The sequence below is a fragment of the Puma concolor genome, chromosome C2 (genome assembly GCF_028749965.1).
Source record: "Puma concolor isolate L17-30 chromosome C2, mPumCon1.1.hap2, whole genome shotgun sequence".
Lineage (NCBI taxonomy): Eukaryota > Metazoa > Chordata > Mammalia > Carnivora > Felidae > Puma > Puma concolor.
The window spans coordinates 38,456,405-38,476,483 of NC_141675.1; the positions used below are offsets into that span (position 1 = coordinate 38,456,405).

General features: G+C 47.4%; 1 protein-coding gene across 1 annotated transcript; it reads left to right on the forward strand.

Annotated features, from left to right (window-relative positions):
• The first annotated feature begins 7,035 nt into the window (after positions 1-7,035).
• CHST2 (carbohydrate sulfotransferase 2) lies at positions 7,036-16,037 on the forward strand. Its single transcript, XM_086674469.1, has 2 exons — positions 7,036-8,555; positions 8,662-16,037. The coding sequence occupies exon 2, from the start codon at positions 8,844-8,846 to the stop codon at positions 10,452-10,454; it is 1,611 nt and encodes a 536-aa protein (XP_086530595.1). The 5' UTR covers positions 7,036-8,555; positions 8,662-8,843; the 3' UTR covers positions 10,455-16,037.
• The last annotated feature ends 4,042 nt before the right edge of the window (positions 16,038-20,079 follow it).

The window sequence follows — 20,079 nt, forward strand, 5'->3', positions numbered from 1 at the left end:
TAAGTTGTGTCCTAACAATGAAATCTTGCATAAAAATAGACAGCTAACAAGGCAAAGGAAAAGAAACAGTTCAACAAATCAACAAAACATTTTGTGCTCTAGAAATGAGTGTGACAGAAACTGAGCTCAAGCCGAAAGGTTGCTCCTTTGAAGTGAGTCAAACCACATGTTGTGTCGTGACTGAGAAAAGAGGAATCTGAAGAAGGACAAGGATATATCATCTGAAAACTAATGAGATGTTACATTTTGAGCCAAAGTTGCATCCAACTTTTTAGCATGTAACTAGGCAAGATCTGAGCCAGAGGATAAAGAGTTGACATAAAACTTTGGGGATTCAGAACTCAGACACTACCACAGAAAAGGAAAGGGGGAAAGGACAATCTATAGAGCTGAGAAGATGCAGAATGGAACAATCCAGGCTGAGAACTACTTTCTATCTCCAATTTTTCCCTCTGAGGGATTTGCTATCTTGTGACTGCCAAAACAATGCATGTATGAGACCGTACATTCCACTTTGTTCACCAATACATCTTAGAAATTATGCAGCATACATTAAGCACAGAGGTCACCTAAGGAAAGTTGCTGTTTCTGCAAACACTTTGTCTATAAGTTACAAGAATAGAGAGATAGCATTGCCTAGAATGGAATCTGCTTTTGTGTGTGGCACCGTGTACCGTGAGACTCATGACATGCCCCAAACACTCATTCTTCTGCAGAAAGAACCGATGTCACAGTATGTTGCTATTGTAATTAAGTGCTGCCACGATTTCTTTTTCTTTCTGTTTAATGCAAGCAAAGGAGGTATTTCTGTTGCTTTTGGCAAATACAAAAGTTGAGAGTAATGGACTAGTTCTGGGAATTGTGAGCATTATTTTACTTATTTTTGTGCTAAGAACAAAATATTCTCATATGGTTGTGCAAGTTGTGTACTGCACAAAGGCTCCAGCATCTGCTCATTAGCTGTGAACCCTGACGAGGGGCTGTACCTGGGGCAGGGAAGGGGGTAGGGAGGCATCTCTTTTTAATTTGCACTGCTCCAGGAGAATCCTCTATGAACCACCTGGTAATCTTATGTAGCCCAGAGGCGGGAATGGAGGGGACCAGTCCACCCACCTGCATGGCCCTGAGTAATTTATTGTAGGTGTTTACCCATCATTAAACATCAAAGTGGCTGCTACTTTGCTTCCTACACTCTAATGTGTGGACCAGTCACACAGGAATCTTGCTAAACTGCAGACACTGATGCAAGATGTCTTGGGCCTGAGATTTTGCATTCTAACAAGCTCTCAAGTGACCTCGTTCATCTGATCCACTGACCACACTTTGGGTAGCAAGGCCCAGGGGACATCAAGGCCATCAAGACACACAGGTCAACTCCAGCTGTGATGGGCTCCATCCTCCCTGCTGTTTGAATACTTCTCCCCATCTTTCTGCACCCTTCCAATGTCAACCAGAACCCTTCCTGCCTGAAAAGAAGCCCTCACCAAACCAAATCCCCAAATATCCCTAACAAAAGAGGAGGAAAGAAAGTGATAGGACATCCTTCTTTCTTGTAGATCCTAAGTTCTTTCAACTTGCTTCATTCCTCCCTTAAGAGAAAAGACCCTTCATGTGGGGTGGGGGCAGGAATTACTAAGGGCTCCATGCCATGCTGTGTCCTTTACCTCTGAACCCTCCCTGACCTTTTCTGTCTATTCTAGGAGACAGATATTATTATCCTATTTACAGATGGGAAACTGAAGCTCAAAGAGATTTCATATCTTGTCTAAGAACATTGAACTTGTAAGTAAACTTGTAGGGAATTAAATCCAGAGCTGATTCCAAATTCTGTACATGGGCCACTATCTGTTTTTAAATCTCAAAGAACTTAATTCTTTCTGTTAATAAAGAGACGGTTTTCCAATTGACCGCCTATTATCAGATACTGTGGTACATGAGGTAGAAGTCACATTGAAGGCATGAGGGTGTTACAGCAGACATCCCTTTATTTGTTTTAAACAGAATTCTATTAGTGCAGAGGCGTGTGGATGTCCCATGGAATTTCTGCCAATGTGATGTTATCTCTTCATCCTCATGACTGTTGATTTGGGTGGTTAATTGTTTTTAAAGCATTTCTGATCAGGGACTGAAACTTCAGTATCAAAGCTTCTCATCTTTTCAAATGTCATATTTCAAAATACTCTTGAGAGTTATCTCTCCTGACTGATCAGGATGGATGGGGGCGGGGGGGGGGGGGCAGAGATGGGCCTAGATGGTCCACAGAGAGGGGGATGGCTGCCTCTCAGCAGATACAGGGAGGCCTGGCCTCTGAGCATCTTAGGGTACAGACCTTCTGTGGAGAGAACAGGCTTACTCCAAGGAGGAATTCCTGTGAACTGGAGCTCCACACTGGGGATGAGGGGCAATAATCAGAGCAAAGCACTCTGCACACTCCCAGCTTCAACCCTATTCAGTGTGTTCATAACTCACAAGTCCTGACCAACTGAGGGAGAAAGCCAGGGAAATGAAATGATTTTCAAAGCGCTTCAAGACCACTATCTAGCTGAGGATAGCAGAAGACACAGATTTACTGCCACTGGGCGATGTTTGGCATGGAGATGTGAAAAGAGATGACAGAAGCCGGGTCTCTTGTTTCCAGGTAATAGTTTCTCCAAGAAGCCTTGTCCTAGAAGTTATTCATCCTTACATGCTTCAGCATGATAAATAGCTTCATTCAGCACGCTGAGATGACCCAGCAGCCTAGCGCATCAGAGGGGTAGATGTAGCCCACACTAAATTGCCTTTAGTGAACTGAGCATTGACATTATGCCATTGGATTGCATTGACTGGTCTTATAAGAACCAGCACTTTCTGCCCCAACTCTATAGTTGTTTTTATTGTAGATTACAGAGACACATTTAAGGACTTAGTCTACTTTCTATACTGCATAATTCTTTTATGAGGACCCACAGCAAATCGACCAATAAGTATTTATTGAACACTTACATGCCAGATACTATGCTAGTATTGGGAAAAGAGTAGTAAACAAAGAAATCACATAAATGAGGCTTACAATAGAAGGAAGATAAAAAATTTTTTCTTAGTTTTCTGTGTCAGGTAAGGCTGTTGGTCTCCTGACCAATTTTCTTTCTTTACACTGGCTACTGGGAAGCTCAGAACCAATTTTTTTTTTTTTTTTTTTTTTTTTTTTTTTTTGGCTCACCTCTAATAATTGAATAAGACCTCATGGAATGAATCGCTATATAGAAGCACACCCTTGGCTTCATGTTATTTTCCATTTGATCACTTTTCTTGTATTTATCTTTGTGGGCAATCTCATATCCCTACTCTCTCTCTCTCTCTCTCTCTTTTATAGGGGGCTGTAATTAAATAATAATCAAAGAGCCCAGCAGGTCCTTGGAAGCAGAGGTCAGGAAATACTGATGATTAGATGTGGTTTCTGGGAGTAAATCTGACTAAAAAGGCATGCTAATTAGTGTGATAGCAGTCCTGGCTGTGTGGCTGAGGGGGGCAGGGATTACAAGTGCGCAGCCCAGCCAGTGTTGGTGATAAATAAGGCCAGGGGAAGGTGTGAGTGGTGAGGTCACTGATGCCCATGTGGGGGCTGGGCTGCATGGAGGTCCTATGATCACTGCCTGCCTAGATACTGGAATGTAAAGGTGGGAACTCAGAAGAGAAAGCACTGCTTTAAGGGCAGGTGGAGAATAAGGCACAAAGATGAAGCATGAATGAAACCAAAGCTGCAATTAGGCAGTAAGCCATCACGTTGATTAGGAGTTTTTGGTTGTAAGTAACAAAAATGGACTCTGACAAACTTAATGGGGAGGAGGGAGAATTTGTGGATGCATTTGGAGTAGCTCACAGGATCTAAAAAATAAATCCCCCAGGTTAATAGGCTTAAAGACAGGGCCCCTCTGAAAGGTTAATGGAGCATCTCTCTAGGGCCCCACTGATGGGAGGAGGAGGCTGCAACTGTTTTCTGTTTTTCAGTCTGTCTGATGAAGATTCAGACTGTCTGGCACATACAAGGAGTTCAATACACATAGATTGAATGAATGAATGGAACTTTCATGAAGAGAACACTTAACTTGCTAAGTCTGGGTCCCACATATGCCCCTTGGGAGGAGAAGAGGAGTACTTTGGCCAAAGTTCCCATCCAAGCCACAGTCAATGGGGCGGGATGGTTCAGACACTGTGCCTGAAGAGAGGAAGAACGGAAGGGCAGGCCAACCCCAGAAGGATGCCTGATGCAGGCAGCAGAGAAATGGCTGGTGGACTAGTTGTGGCAGGGGGACATCTCCTTGTCCAGTTAGCTTGTCCCTAATATCTGGTAGGAAAAACTGTGCAAAGAGACTCCAAGGCATTGTTCCCAATCTTCTGTCTTTATTCCCACACTCAGTTAGGTGTGTCTTGCTAGTATTTATTTAAGAGTTTTGTGTGTATATTAACCAACGCAAAGGACCTATTTCCTCCTCTGAAATCCTCCTCTAGTTATTATCCCCTTAGAATGAGTTGGGGTAAGTATTCACTCTTCTTCTGTTCTCTGGAAGAGTTTGTATAAGATAGGAATTATTTACCCCTTGAAAGTCTGGTGAAAGCCTGATAAAGCCCTCTGGGCCTGTTGTTTTTCTTATGGAAAGATTTTAAATGACTGCTTCATTTCCTTATAATCATAAGACTGTACAGGCTATTTCTTTGTTTGACAATTAAGGCAAGTTTTTTTTTTTCTTCTTCTTGGAACAACCATTTCATTAAAAAATTTTAAGTAAATTAAGTAGAGCGTTTATCTCTGGAGGTTTTTGGGCTCTGTAAAGGGCTCGTGAGTATTCATTATCTTATTTAAAATCATACGAAATAGAAGAGAGCCACCCTTGGACTGATGATGGTGTGTTTTATTTTTTTTTAATTTTTTTTTCAACATTTATTTATTTTTGCGACAGAGAGAGACAGAGCATGAACGGGGGAGGGGCAGAGAGAGAGGGAGACACAGAATCGGAAACAGGCTCCAGGCTCTGGGCCATCAGCCCAGAGCCTGACGCGGGGCTCAAACTCCCGGACCGCGAGATCGTGACCTGGCTGAAGTCGGACGCTTAACCGACTGCGCCACCCAGGCGCCCCAGATGATGGTGTGTTTTAAATCAAGGATTATGATTAATCCAATTCTGTGCATTTAAGTTCCACTGAAAATGCGTATTTGTTGCAAATATGAGTGAGCCAATCTATCTTGGTGTCCAGGGGTGAATCTGGCAGGCCCCCAGTGACACTGACAAGCTTGGCTGGAAATTGTCCAGATACCCTTGACTTACATTTTTTTCCAAATCCTGATCATGGAGGAAGGTCTTGGAAGATTTTGATGCCATGGGCTGGGGTACTGGGCTGACAGCACCCCGGAATGTTAGGCCCCTATTTGTCAGGGATTAGGCAAAGGTCACAGCCAATGTCCAACAGCGTTCCTTTTCCCCATCACAGGGGTCCAAGAAGAGATACTGAAGGAGCATCCTGGGAAAGACTCTGAATTGCAATGAACTAAACAGTGAGCCGAAATTAAGGACAGCCTATGGCATGACTGGCTCCTCTGCCAGTGAAATTATTAGGTGACTTATTATATGTCTGGGTCATTACCATGCTAGCAGAATAAGTGGATTCAAATGAAAAGAATTTCTGAACAAATGTGGGAAGAAAGGCATTGTTAGCAAGTCTTTGGATGTCATGACTTGTGACAAAGTTTGGAATTAATAATGACACCATGCAAAATGGTAAAATTTTTGCCAGCAAGGAGAGGGTGGAGATGCCAGAACCTGTAAATTTATGCCAGCTGAGCACTGGCTGTGGGGGCGTGTGGCAAATGGATTTACTATTTTGCCGACTCTAGTAAAGTGTTAGAAAATTGCAACAAAATTTTTCCTATGCAAACAATTGTTTAAAAAAGGGTCTTCCCTCAAATAACTGCAATTCATGGTGCTTTCTGAGTAACCACAAACCCAGAGACTAAATTAAAAATACTAGAAATTATTTTTCTTGGAATCATGCTGAATATGAAAATGGAGATTTTCTTTCCTCCACAACGCCCTCTCTTTAATCAGGCTTTCAGTGAGCCAATATAACTTATTTATTTTTATGGGGAAAAGGTAGAGGGAAGAAGGGACAGGGACTTTTGAGACAGCAGCGGAAGAGAAGTGGGTGGGTCCAGAAATGGAGAGATGAGAAGTCACACAATTAAACTCTACCTCCTTTCTCTGTAAACAGGGATTAAGGCCGTCTGTCCTGACCCGTTCCTAGAGGGGATGCTTGCTACTTGAGAAAGCTGCACACAAAACTCTACTCTGTCCTAGAAACGCCTCATCCTTACACTTTATCAGAACGACAGGGGGAAAAATTATTTGAACTCACTCAGGGCGTTATGGATTTTTCTGGAAAACGGGGGAAAGTCAAGTTCTTTGAACATTTTCCTATCCTGAAAACCCACGTGAATTAGGTCACTTTTCAAGAGTCCTTGCACTCCTGAGATTCTATAAAACTCACTGAAGAATAATGGCGCAAACAGCAACATTTTAAATTTAGAAGAGTCCTTTGGCTGAGAGAGGCTACCCAAAATAGCACAAATGTAATTTTGCAGTAACTGTCAAACTTCCAAAAACTTCATTGGGCAGGAGGTAACAGAACACCTCCAGCAGATCCGCGCTCTGTTTACCCGCAGCCCGTGAGCTTCAAGACTCTTAGTGATTCGCTGCTGCTCAGGCAAGGCCTCCAGTAGGGTTCGATCATCTGGGCATCTAACACCCAATCACCGCTGAATTACTGGAGGCTATTATAAGTGTCCCCATTTTACGGATGCAATTGAGGGTATGGCTTAGTCGTCTCTCTTACTCGCAGGAGCGAGCGATTTTTCATCTTTTTGAAAAGAAAGCAACTCAAAATGACTTCTTACTTCCAACGACCGCGTTTCCTTTAGTCGAATCATTTGAGCTCCTCTGTAAAAGAAGCAAGGCAAGTTGTTTTGTGTTTTTTTTTTTTTTTAACTGCAAACTACAACAACAAAGAGGCACTATTCCCCGACCCTCCACCACCCCGGTTCCCGAGGATGTCAGTCACCCTGGAAGCGTCACCAAGAGCGGAGGTTGGGAGAGCATTTTCGGGGGGCGTCCCGAGCGGCCCTGTCCGTAGGTGGAGTGAAGCGGGAGGCAAGACGCCCCGCCTGCACACTCCTCCCGAAAACTGATGCGTCTTCTTTGACCCGGGGGTCAGAAAGATTTATTACTTCCTCAGTGAGGGAGAAACCCCAGACCAGCTGGAACGCGTGAGCCGGGAGTAGAAAGCCTGCAAGCGGCGCTCGGCGTCCTCGGAGCGCTCCCGGGAGCGGCTGTGTCCCCGGTTCCCGGAGGAGCCGGGCGGTGCAGACGCCGAGGGAAGAGCAGAGTGGGCGGCCGCTGAGGGATTTCTGTTCAAACTTTATCACCAACTCTTTCTGAGAGCAAAAATATGCGGCTGAGCCTGGCAGCGGCAAGGAGACTCCCAAGTTTCTCAGAGCCCCCGACGCCCGATCGCTCCGAACCCCGCGCTCGCGCCCAGGCTTTATGCGCACGGATTGTTACGGCCTCTGCCGTGCGGCTGGCGGCCCGGGCTGCGTCGCCGTGAATCGAGTCCCGCATCTCCAGCCCTCAAGGCGGCGGCGGCTGGAGCCCGACTCTGGGAGGAGGGCGGGCGCGGGACGGGCGGAGGAGGAGGGCAGCGCGGCGAAGGGGAGGAGCCGCAGCGACAGACGGCGGCGCGCACCAACCCGGCGCCGGCTGGCAGGAGCCGCGCAGAGGCTGGCCCGAGCGTGTTGCAGCCGCTCCGCGTAGGGGGAGTCGGGTAGCAGCATCCTCCCGGGCGCCGCTTTCGCGCGGCGGCGGCGGCGGCAGCGGCGGGGGCTTTCTCTGCCCGGATACCTCTTTGGCCAGAACTGGTCGGTGCCCGGGGGCGGGCCGACAAGGGAGCGCTGCAGACTCGGGCCCCTTGGCCGATTGTTGTGTGTGTAGGGTCCTCCCCGGCCAGTCGGAGGCTGCGGAGCGGCGGGCGCTGCCGGCAATGCCGGCCCGGGCATCCTCCGAGTGATGGAAGAAGCAGCTGCTGCCGCTGCAGGGTCGCGCTGCGCCCCATCCACCGCCGCCAGAGAGATGGGAAGGTTCGGGGCGCGGAGGCCGAGAGCGAGAAAGGCGGAGCCGCTTTGCCGGGAGCTGGGTCCTGTATAAGCCCCCTCCCCCAGCCGGCTTCGCCCCCCAAAGCGAGGAAGGAAGCTGCGGTCTCGAGAGGGCGGCGGAGACGCCGCTGGAGCTGGGCACGCCGGGCTCAGCGGAGCGCAGAGCAGGGTTCCAGGCCCGGTGAAAGTTTCCCTTCCCAAGCCGCAGGGCGCCTGCCGCCCGGAAACTGCCCAGGGCTTGCGCTGCTGAGTCCCGCGGACCCCTCTGAGGCGCGGGGACTCCCGGGGAAGACAGAGAAACCGAGGAACGAGTGACAGCAGGACAGACCACCCGGCCGTGAACCCGGGCGGCTCTGGGGTGCGCCCGCGGCTCCAGGTGAGCGGGGGAGCCTGGCAGACCCGAGGGTGGGCGTTACTTAGGTGGAGGAGGCGGATGGGGAGGAGGATTGGGGCGCATCGGCTTACTCTGCTTCCCCTCGCAGGTCTTTCTCGGAGCCGCTGCCATGGGAGAGCCAGCTTTGGGCGTCGGGGACCAGCCGCCGCTGCTGCCGCGCCTGCCTCGGAGCCGCGGCCCCAGTCCCCGCGCCCGAAGTCGGCCCGCTGCGTCCCCCTCTCGGGTTGCAGGGCCGCCTCCGCCGCGCCGCCGGCCCCGGCTGTGCCTGTGATGAGCCGCAGCCCGCTGCGAGCCCTGCCCCCGGGCGCGCTCCCCCGGTTGCTCCCGGCCGCGCCTGCCGCCGCGCCGCGCGCCCTGCTCCCGCCGTGGCCCCGGCGCCCGGGCCGTCGTTGGCCCGCGTCCCCGCTCGGAATGAAGGTGTTCCGCAGGAAGGCGCTGGTGCTGTGCGCGGGCTACGCGCTGCTGCTGGTGCTCACCATGCTCAACCTCCTGGACTACAAGTGGCACAAGGAGCCGCTGCAGCAGTGTAGCCCCGACGGGCAGCTGGGTGCCGCGGCGGGGGCGGCTGGCGGCGGCTGGGGGCGCCCGGGGCCGCCGCCAGCAGTGCCGCCCCGCGTACACACCCGCCTGGACCCCCGTACGCCGTACCGCCCTCCCGCCGCCGCCGCCGCCGCCGCCGCCGTCGTTGGGGCGGCCCCCGCCGCCGCAGCAGAGGCGGCGGGGGCCGTAGCCCCTCCCCGCAATGGCAGTCGGGGCACCGGGGGTAGCGGAGAGAAGCGGCAGTTGGTGTATGTGTTCACCACGTGGCGCTCGGGCTCCTCTTTCTTCGGTGAGCTCTTCAACCAGAACCCCGAGGTGTTCTTTCTGTATGAGCCAGTGTGGCACGTGTGGCAAAAACTGTACCCAGGGGACGCTGTTTCCCTGCAAGGGGCTGCGCGGGACATGCTGAGCGCTCTGTATCGCTGCGACCTCTCCGTCTTCCAGCTGTACAGCCCCGCGGGCAGCGGGGGGCGCAACCTCACCACGCTGGGCATTTTTGGTGCGGCCACCAACAAAGTGGTGTGCTCCTCGCCACTCTGCCCCGCCTACCGCAAGGAGGTCGTGGGGCTGGTGGACGATCGTGTGTGCAAGAAGTGCCCACCGCAGCGCCTGGCGCGCTTTGAGGAGGAGTGCCGCAAGTATCGCACGCTGGTCATCAAGGGCGTGCGTGTCTTCGACGTGGCCGTGTTGGCACCGCTGCTGCGCGACCCTGCCCTGGACCTCAAGGTCATCCACCTAGTGCGCGATCCTCGTGCTGTAGCCAGCTCACGCATCCGCTCGCGCCACGGTCTCATCCGCGAGAGCCTGCAGGTGGTGCGCAGCCGGGACCCGAGAGCCCACCGCATGCCGTTCCTGGAGGCCGCTGGCCACAAGCTCGGTGTCAAGAAGGAGGGTGTGGGCGGCCCGGCAGACTACCACGCGCTTGGCGCTATGGAGGTCATCTGCAACAGCATGGCCAAGACACTGCAGACGGCCCTGCAGCCCCCGGACTGGCTGCAAGGCCACTACCTGGTGGTGCGGTACGAGGACCTGGTGGGAGACCCCGTCAAGACCCTACGGAGGGTGTACGACTTTGTGGGGCTGCTAGTGAGCCCCGAAATGGAACAGTTTGCCCTCAACATGACCAGTGGCTCAGGCTCCTCCTCTAAGCCTTTTGTGGTGTCCGCTCGCAACGCCACGCAGGCCGCCAACGCCTGGCGGACGGCCCTCACCTTCCAGCAGATCAAACAGGTGGAGGAGTTTTGCTACCAGCCCATGGCCGTGCTGGGCTATGAGCGGGTCAATAGCCCCGAAGAGGTCAAAGACCTCAGTAAGACCCTGCTCCGGAAGCCCCGGCTCTGAGAGGGTTTCCTGGGAGACTAGATTCCTTGTAGAGACACCCACGGGAGGATTGTGGTGTATTTAAACAAAAACAGCCCAGACCCAAACTGAGGAAGCCCACGTATTCTATTATAGATATATAATATAAATAACCACACAGGCACTTGCTGTCAATGTTTTGAGTCATTGAATTTCAAGGAACAGCCACAATACACACACGTCTCAGAAAAGGCAAGACTTGAAAGCTCTGACCAGCTCCCCTACTCTCCTCTCCCCTACCTTTTTTCTCCCTTCCTTTTTCTCCCAGTTCTTACCCTCTCTCCTACCTGCCTTGTGTTTTGAAGTGGGATGTTGATTAAATCAAGGTCCAGTAACTTAAATCTTGTTTACAAAATTTTCGTCGCATCTGTGAACACGTAAAAGAGTCATTTGGATGTGGGGTGGGGTGGGGTGGAGAAAGGGGAAGTTGTCCAGGAGCACAAAGCTCCGTTGGACAAACCAAGGAGGCATTCTTCTAAAAGTAGACTTGTGTAAAAGGCAAAGGTTATAAAGTGAGTATTAATAAAAAAAGGTAATAAATAATATTCTTTTTAATATCTGCCTCCATTACTTTGGATTTACCTGTGCTACTTGTCCTGTGTAGCTTCGGGCGGAATTTGCTTCCCCTCCCCCCACCCCATTTTCCCAGTCTGTTTCCTAGAAAACTGCTAGGACGGGTGGCAGCAGCTTCTGACTCCTTGATAAGAATCTTGGAGTTGTTTTCTCACACGTAAATCACAGCCTGTCAGGTGCCCAGGAATGGGAACAAACCTTGAAATTCTAAAGGCAAAAACCAAGCAAGGCACTGGAGGAGAAGGCCCACTCTACTTTCCTGTTCCACTGTGGGCACAGAAAGGAAGAAGCAACCCCGTGAGGATTTGACGGCGTTCGTTTTTGATGATTGTTGGGTTAAGACTGGGGAAACGTGACGCAGAGACGTGTTTTGGTGCTGAGGTTAGTTCAGAAAAAGGATTTTGTTTTTTGACGAAAAGTGTGTAATCAAATTTTCTGAGGATTAAAACATAGACCTCGAAAATTAGTGTGAACACAGTGTTGACAATGGTAGCAACTTCTTTAGAAAAATGAAAGAAGTATATGTGTCTGGAGTGTTTTTCTGCCTGTGACATAGTACATGGAGGCATTTGAAAAGGGGAAGTTTTTATCTGAGAACCATAAGGGTACACACAGGCTTTTCCTTTTCTTTCTTGCTTCCTATTTAAATTAGTGCAAACAATATGAATTTATAATGGCTTACTTGGGATGCCCATGAGGCTACATTGCTTTTCCTTACTGTGTTTCCTAAAAGTAAAATTGCAAAGAAGCTATAACATGTTGCAGACAGTATAAGGCTTCAGCCAAGAGCTTCTTTTAGATATGAAAATGAATTATGGGAAAGAGGAAATGAAATGAATTATGAGTAAGTGTGTTGGATTTTGAGATTTGGTATTTTCCAGGGAGAAAACCATTCCAATTTTCCTGCAATGGTAATGGTGTTGCTGCTGTTCTGAGCCCACTTATACTGAAACATTCTGCAGAATGTCATATTACAATAAGAAGTTATGAAGCCTGAATAGGAACAAGAGACAGTGTAGTTCTATGTTTCATTAAATACGGTACAAGTTCAATATCATCATGACTTTATTTTCTATAATTTATTGTGAAATCTCTGCAGGCCAAGCTGTGTTGGTTAAATGCTGAGGATTTTAAGGAAAATATGATGAAAAATAATACATACATGGGAAATATTCAACACAAGATGATTCTTAAGTATAATTTTCATTACAAGGTGAAATCTCACCACGCTGTTAAGCATTCAAGATAAAGAAGCACAGAAGTTAAAAAGAAAAGTTGTATTTAGCAGTGGATTTTATAACACATTCTAGAATCATTAGTTCCTGACTTACTAAAATAGTTTATAGTGTTGTGTTTATTAAACCAGATTGTAGCTATAACATATCGACCCTGTTTTCTATGGTGTTTTCATGGTAGCGCCTATGCTGAAGTATCATGGCCAATAGTGGAATATTTGCAATAGCTTTAATTTAAGAAGACTTTACAATTAAATGAACAAAATTAATATGAATGTGGGATGACTATAGATGACACAGGTTTAACAGGAAATCAAGACAGCATCATTAAAAAGCAAGCATTCTGAATAAAATAACCACTTAAAAACAAATTTCATACGGCATGAGAATCAGCTATCGCTTAATCACAGTAGAATTCATGCTTGGTTTTTGAGTGAAGGAGTTTTAAACAGTTGAATTCATTCTCCTCTCAGTATATCTAAGGACTTTGTGTTGAAGTGGAAATATGCTGTTTTTGGATTTTGTATTAAAAAAAATATTAGATGCTGTGTAGAGCCTTTGCAGCCTGCAGAGCATTGTGGCCTCTGCTCAGATGAAATTTTAAGTGTAAACACAGAACATTTGTCCCCTGTGCTGTCTCTGAACGTGGTTTCCGCCCGAAATACCCTTGTTTTGTAACGATGCATTCTCTCCACTCTGCCACTCTGTAATTTGAAAGGTGAATTGTCGCTCCTGGAGATTTGTTCCTAGCTGCATTCTAGGAAAGCAAGACAAGTGTAGTTCCCACTAACGGCCGACATAGTCATATCAGTGGCATCCAGCTTCCACGGGTTTGAGAAGGAGAGATGCATTTTTTGGTGTTAATAAGCTTCTGTCAGCCCCTGGTGCAAGCAGACCTGTGTCCCAACAAATTGCAACAGAACCTGTGACGATTTCTGAGGCAGCAAACGTAAAAGAGATCCTTTCACATTTCCCAACCTGGCAGGATATCCATCAGCAGGAGGAAATATTCTTCAGAGCAGGTTATCTGAGTGATTTTTATTTTCAGATTCTGCTTAGCTGATAGCACGCCTGACTTACTCCTTTGACTTTGGAATGCCTTTGTTAATTAGAAAGCTCTATTTAGAAAATGTAGTCTACCCAGTGCATTTAGTCAACAAATATGAGTTTAGAACAAGGCAGCGGCACTGGCTGGGTGCTTGAATTTCAGGGAGCTCAGAGGCACTCAAAGGCCTCATTCAGGCTGACCTGTGGGCACCTTGCAGGCAGGGACTGGGGTAAATCCTGTACCCTTCAGTGTCCATAGAGTGAGTACTTGACAAACACTTGCTAAGTACCTCCACGAAATCTAGAACTATCAAAATTTGAAAGTCCTCAGAAGGGCAAGAGGGGAAGAATGTGTTACCTGTTTGGAGAAACTGCCAAGCTGTTCACCAAAGTTTGCTGAAGGAAAGGGGGCCTTAGGCTCCTATGTTGATGTGGGGAATGGGCAATAGGGACATCTTCAGGATTTCCAGGGTGACTGTGCATAGGCTAGTATTTCCCACAGATGAAATAGAAACAAAAACTCAGAATTTCTGAATGTGGACAAGTAAAAATTTCCAAATGAGGAATTTGATGTTTATTCTTTGTTTTCCCAATTGCATTAACAAGATAAAGGCAGAACTCAAAACATCCCTGCAGAAGAAATGAACTCTCTGAGGGAGAGCTATGAGGTTGTTCATTATTGCAGAAGCCATGTAATATTTATTTATTATTTTGAGTGCTTTGGATGTGCAGTTTAAAGGACTTTGAGGTGGATTTCACCCAGGCATAGGAACAGTTACTTTCAGGAAGTTTGGCCTATTGTGGATGCTGAATGAGACAATGGCTGCCTGTTCCCATGCATCTCTGCCTGGCCGTGGCCAGTTCTGTCCAGGATTTCTGTTGCACACAGTATAGTTGCGGCTGGATTATGCTGTCGGTTTGAAATTAATGTGAATCTGAGTGAGGCTGTTAATTAACATTCCCTGGGTCTGAGCAATGAAATAAAGATCATGTTTGAAACCTCGTCTCTAGAGATGACTTCAGAAAGACCAAGAGGGAAATAAAAAGGCATGTCTTATCTGTAGTCGCGAATAAGGATGAGGTGTCACTTTACCACCCTCCCCCAACTTTCTTCCCTCCCCATACATGACACCCATGCGTGTCTGCACATGCATTTGAGTTCCTGTGTTGTCTTCAGTCTGGAAAAGAGAACGTTTTGACACCAGCTAACAGGTATGTGGGGAGGGGTACTTTCGATTTCAGGCGAAATTGGGAGAGTGAGTGGCCAATGATTCTATCAGAATCTATGACTGTTCTGTGTCAGGATCCAGTGTGGACACGTAGAAAATGACAACTGCAAAGTGAGGAATGGCTTGAACTGTGTAATGGGCTGTCTTGAGGTAAATGCACACGTTACAGACCCCTCTTGTCATTCACCTTGAGGAGGGCCCCTTCAAATCTGTCACGGCGAAGAACATAATTTATTCATGTCCTTCCCCCCCTTTCTGTACTTGAGCTGCTACTTTTGCGGTTCAAATGCATGCCACTGAGCCGGCTCGGGTACAGGCTCTCGTACGAGTGTTTAATAATTTAAATTACAGGGCTTGACTTTTATTACATCTGATGCAATTCTGCACACCCTTAATCAAAGTATGCTGAGGAAATTGTTAAATTCTGAATAACACATTAAGCTTATAGAATGGGAAACTTTATGAACCAGTGCTTGGATGTGGTATTGTTTGTAAACTTAAAGGGGCCTTGAGGGAGTAGGAGCCTATCCTATACTTGGCAGGATGGTAAAGGATGATCAAGTGTGGTTAAGGCCAAAGCTTAACTTTTGGTTGAACCAGTAATCAGAGATCAAAAAGTGTTGGGGGACTGCTTGAACTTGCAGGTTTGTGATAGTCACCCTGCCAAGTGAATGGTGGTGAAAATGATCACCAAAGTGGCTCCCACCCCAAAGTGCATAGGCAGGGCTTGGCAGAAATTCATCTTGAAGCAGTTAATCCTCTAGACAGGACCAGCTAAATAATTTGTGGAGCGCAGTACAGAATGAAAGTGTGGAACCCCTTGTTAAAAAAAATTATGAAGCATTTCAGTTGAGCAACAGCAAAGAGTTAAACCAAGCGTGGTGTCCTTCTGCCTGCGGGGCCTGCAAACTGCACAGGCTGTGTGCCGTGGAGGCAGTCCTGCATCGGATGCAGGGGCTGAAATGCCTGACTATAGGAGAGAGCAAATAATGGTGGCATTCAAGTTCCTGGGAAATCAATGCAAAGGTAGAAGCTATTGTGTGCAACTATAATTAAAGCAAAGACATACCAGTGAGATAAATGTACTTTGCATGATGGAATTCTAAGGAGGTGGATGTGCACATGACAAATAATCCTTAGTAATTGCAGCCAGTGATTGACAAGGCCTTCTGAGTCATCACTTGGGCTTGAGGGCACTTGGGACTGAGTGTTCTGAGGACTGGTCGGACAGAGACAGCCTATGCTGTTGCAGGAATCCTCACAAGAACAGGATAGACGTCTTCCAGGAGGACGGAGAGCACACTCTCCTTGTCCTCAGCAAGTGGATCCTGGTGCGTGCCGCTAATGATAAAGTTACCTTCCTTCTGGAACTACTGTGGGGCTCTGCGTTTGCTTCTTGTGTAATAGAGAGGGAAAGTCTATGTATGGAAGAGCAAAAGGTCAAGTGACAATAAACTCAAGGAGTAAAGGTGCAAGATGTACTAAGCCGACTGGTGTGTCTCTTCATTGTGCTAAGTATAGTTGGCTCGGTCTATTTTTATCGCAGGTGTGATATGTCCCATATTTCTCCAGGTAGCAGTTCTCCACCCTCTTTCCCTGTCTCCTGCCTCCCATTTCTTCTCTGCTTTGTGGATTCCTACTCATTAGTGAAGATCCTGGATCCTTCGGAAGGTTTCATTTATTGGCCCTGCTCCAAGATGCAGAACTTTCTGTTCCCTACTTCCCCTTGTTCCTTTTGCATTGATCTACTGGTGTCAGTCACTGCAGATTGAGCTTCTTTGTTCACAGCCTCCTTCCTTTCCTAGTCTGGGCGCTTCAGGAGGGGTGGGACTGGATCCATGTGTGTGTGTATCTCCCCCACGCTGAAGCAGTGTCTCGCTCACAGGTCTTTAATAAGTGAGTGATAAATAAAAGATGTAGCCCAAGAAGACATTTGCTGAAGAGCCTTTAGAGTTAGTATGCTACATTCCGTAGTGTCTTGGGCTTTGTACGTGTGGCAGACAGGAGCTGAGAAAGAAGGCAAATGAATGTGGACGAAAGGAATACCAAATAATGCCTTCCATATTAATGCCCGCCCCCCCCCCCCCGCAAGAAAAGTAACAAATGAACTTCAGTCAAACAGAAATGATGCAAGTTTTTAAGAGCCCAGTAGGAAAATGTATTATTGTAAAGGAGGCAGAGGCTGTGTATTTGTTTTTCACACATGGATCTCACCTCCACTGTGATTCTCTTTCAACCTCTCTGGGGACTAGAAATTTTCAAGAAGCAACACGGAGGTCTAAATATTACATTTCCATTTTCAGGTGTCCCAGTTACTCTGGCAAACTCTTCTCTCTAGGGCTGAATGAGCTCCTGGGAGGAATTAAAATATTTGATGTTCTTATATTGGTGCTCAGTATCTTTAGATGAAGGGCAGTATTACGTTACTCTTTTTTAAAAGAAAAATATAAATGAAACACATTTTCTTTCTGAAATAATGGCCCTCACATTTATAGTTTTTAGTCCTGTTATTTAACCAGCCCTACTTGCTGGTGAGACCAGTAACCTTCCCAGGACGTGAGTTCCAAGTGCACTTTATTTAGGGTAAGTCTCAGTTGCACATAGTTTTTCATTTGTATTTCCACATTTCCCAAGTGACTTCTTGATGTGCTGTGCTCTTTATAACTTGCTATCACCGTTTTAATTTCACTTTCTTTTTTTTTTTTTTTTCAACGTTTATTTATTTTTGGGACAGAGAGAGACAGAGCGTGAACGGGGGAGGGGCAGAGAGAGAGGGAGACACAGAATCGGAAACAGGCTCCAGGCTCTGAGCCATCAGCCCAGAGCCTGACGCGGGGCTCGAACTCACGGACCGCGAGATCATGACCTGGCTGAAGTCGGACGCTTAACCGACTGCGCCACCCAGGCGCCCCTTAATTTCACTTTCAAGTGCCCTAAGTGGCAGTAATGATGGTAATAATCATAATACTATCATTTACCCTTTGTAAATCATTTGTTTTGTGCTGGTCACTGTGCAAAGCACTTTGAATTATGATCCTATTTTATTCTCGCAACAATCCTATGGATAAGTATTATTATTGTCCCCATTTTACAGAAGGACAATTTAGGTTTAGATGGGTAATTTTCCGAAGATCCCATAGCTAGGACGTGGCAAAGCCTCTTTCTTTTTGCTTGGTAGATCAGAGATCACACTGTTTCCATTAAGGGATACCAACAAGGCAGCAAATCTTTTTGTCCCAGCCAAGTGCTTTCTGAGAAATTCTTGAATGCTTGTTTCTGAATGCTTGAGGCATGATGCCTTCAGCCAAAGAGGAGGTGTTACCTATATCTTTAGAGATGCATTTTTATGCAGCAGGAAGAAAAAGGTCACTGTTGGTTTGAGTGCTGTTGGATGAAATTCCTCTTGGAATGACCCCTGTTAGCCAAACAAGTCATGGGCCATTTGGGTGGTGGGAAGAAGCTCTTTGTGACACCTGGACAGGAAATTTGGGAGTTGGGAGAAAGAGAGTGAAAGGAGAGGGGAGTGGTAAAGGGAGGAATAACAGGGGACAAGTAATAGGACAGGGGGCTCAGGATGCTGGGGCCCAAGGAGGGGACACTGACATGGTGCTCCCCAGAAGAGAATGGCCAGTGGCAGGAAGACTGATGTTCAGCTGGGCATTGTTTGCCCTACTGAGCTGCACTATAGTTGCCTTTGTTGCCCAAACCTCCAGTAAAGGCTGTTACATGCCTCACATTGGGTGGGTGGTGCTTTGCAGGTGGAAGGGATCAGAGTAGTATCAGCCAGGAAGACATGGAACAAGAAACCAGGAGAGGTGAAATGCATTGAAGCAAATGCAAATTCTGTAGTTGACCTTGGAACTGTTGGCTTAGCCCTTGAGTCCCTGGGGGAGTTTGAGAGGGAGAGGAATTTCTCTCCTACTGTGAGCTGGGGCTTCCAGGCAATCTTATTTGAATTATAAAGGACAAGGTAGCCTGAGCGAAGCTCAAGGAGGGGGCTTGTCAGCAGGCTTATATTTGTTCCAGGGTTAGGAACTCACTGGGCAAGTGGAGACCTAGCAAAGTCAGGAAGTGTTGGTATGTCATAAAAACTGAAGTGACAGAGTCAGCTCAGGCATTTGCAAGTGTCAAGTGAGGTGCAGAAAGGCTGTGAGATGTACTCTGTGTCCCTAGTTTAGAGGAGGAGCACAAACTAGAAATCCCAGCTCCTGATTCCCTGTTGGAGTCTCTCTGACATTTTCTCATCCTAGGACTTTTTATTTTCTTGGTTCCTACCAGTCTTTTGGCCACTCCAGTATTGCTCAATGTCTCTATACTATGTCTGGGGATCAGAAGAGTGCCCTTTGGGATTCTGGTTAAGCTTTAGTAAGAGATGAGGTTGAAACCAAAGCAGACAGCTGAGTTTCTGTTCTGGGTGGTCTGAAAATGTCATTCTGTTGGGCATCTGTCAAGGTTTTTTGGTTGCAAATCTGACTCAATTACAATGAGAAAAATAAGTAATGAACTGGAAAGGTTGTGGGGAGCCACAGAATTGAAGAATAGCTAAGGAGCAACGCTGGACACCTTGCTTTCTTCTCTCCCCAGCCCTGCCCTCCCTTCCCCTCTCTCCCTTTACCTTCCCCTCTCCTCTCTTTTTCTCGAACTCTCCTTCTCTTCTCTTCTCTTCTCTTCTCTTCTCTTCTCTTCTCTTCTCTTCTCTTCTCTTCTCTTCTCTTCTCTTCTCTTCTCTTCTCTTCTCTTCTCTTCCCTTCCCTTCCCTTCCCTTCCCTTCCCTTCCCTTCCCTTCCCTTCCCTTCTCTCCCTCCCTGCTTCCTTCCTTCCTTCCTTCCTTCCTTCCTTCCTTCCTTCCTTCCTTTCTTTTTTCCTCTCTTCCTCCTGCCATCTCTCTCTCCCTCTCTCTCTTCATCCCTCCCTCCTTCCCTCCTTTCTTTGCCTTGCTTCACACATTCAAAATTAAAAGTGCTGGATGAGAGAGTTGCATTGGCTGAGGTTGGGTCAGGTATCTGTTCCTTGGCACCTGAGCAGAACACCTTGCCACCAGTGGGTGCCACCAGTCCCACCCACCAGCATCGATGTGGGGAAGTAGTTTCCCCATAACAAAATCAGAATGCAATTATCAAAAGTAGGGGGATGAATGCCAGGTGGCCTTAAAGTAATAAATATCTTTTATATTCATTTACACACTTATTATTCTCCTGTTATCTTGAATAATTGGAGGCTATTTAGAGTCCACTGCACACAAGGTGGTTAACTCCGCATTGTTATGTTAAAATGAGGCAGAGATGTGCCTCATTAGTTAATTGGGCCACCATGCCTGTTGGACATAAAGAAGATCATCCACTTATTTACCCTTAAGTAATGTGGATGAGGGAGACTCCAGATGGAATGAGTGTGGTGAAATTCATGTAAATGCCATATTTTGTGACGTGTTTTCCTTCAGGTTTTAATAGTAATGCCACCCTATACTGCCATAATGCTTTGTAATCTGCCAAGGATGGCAGATATTACCGGTTTCCCACCCAC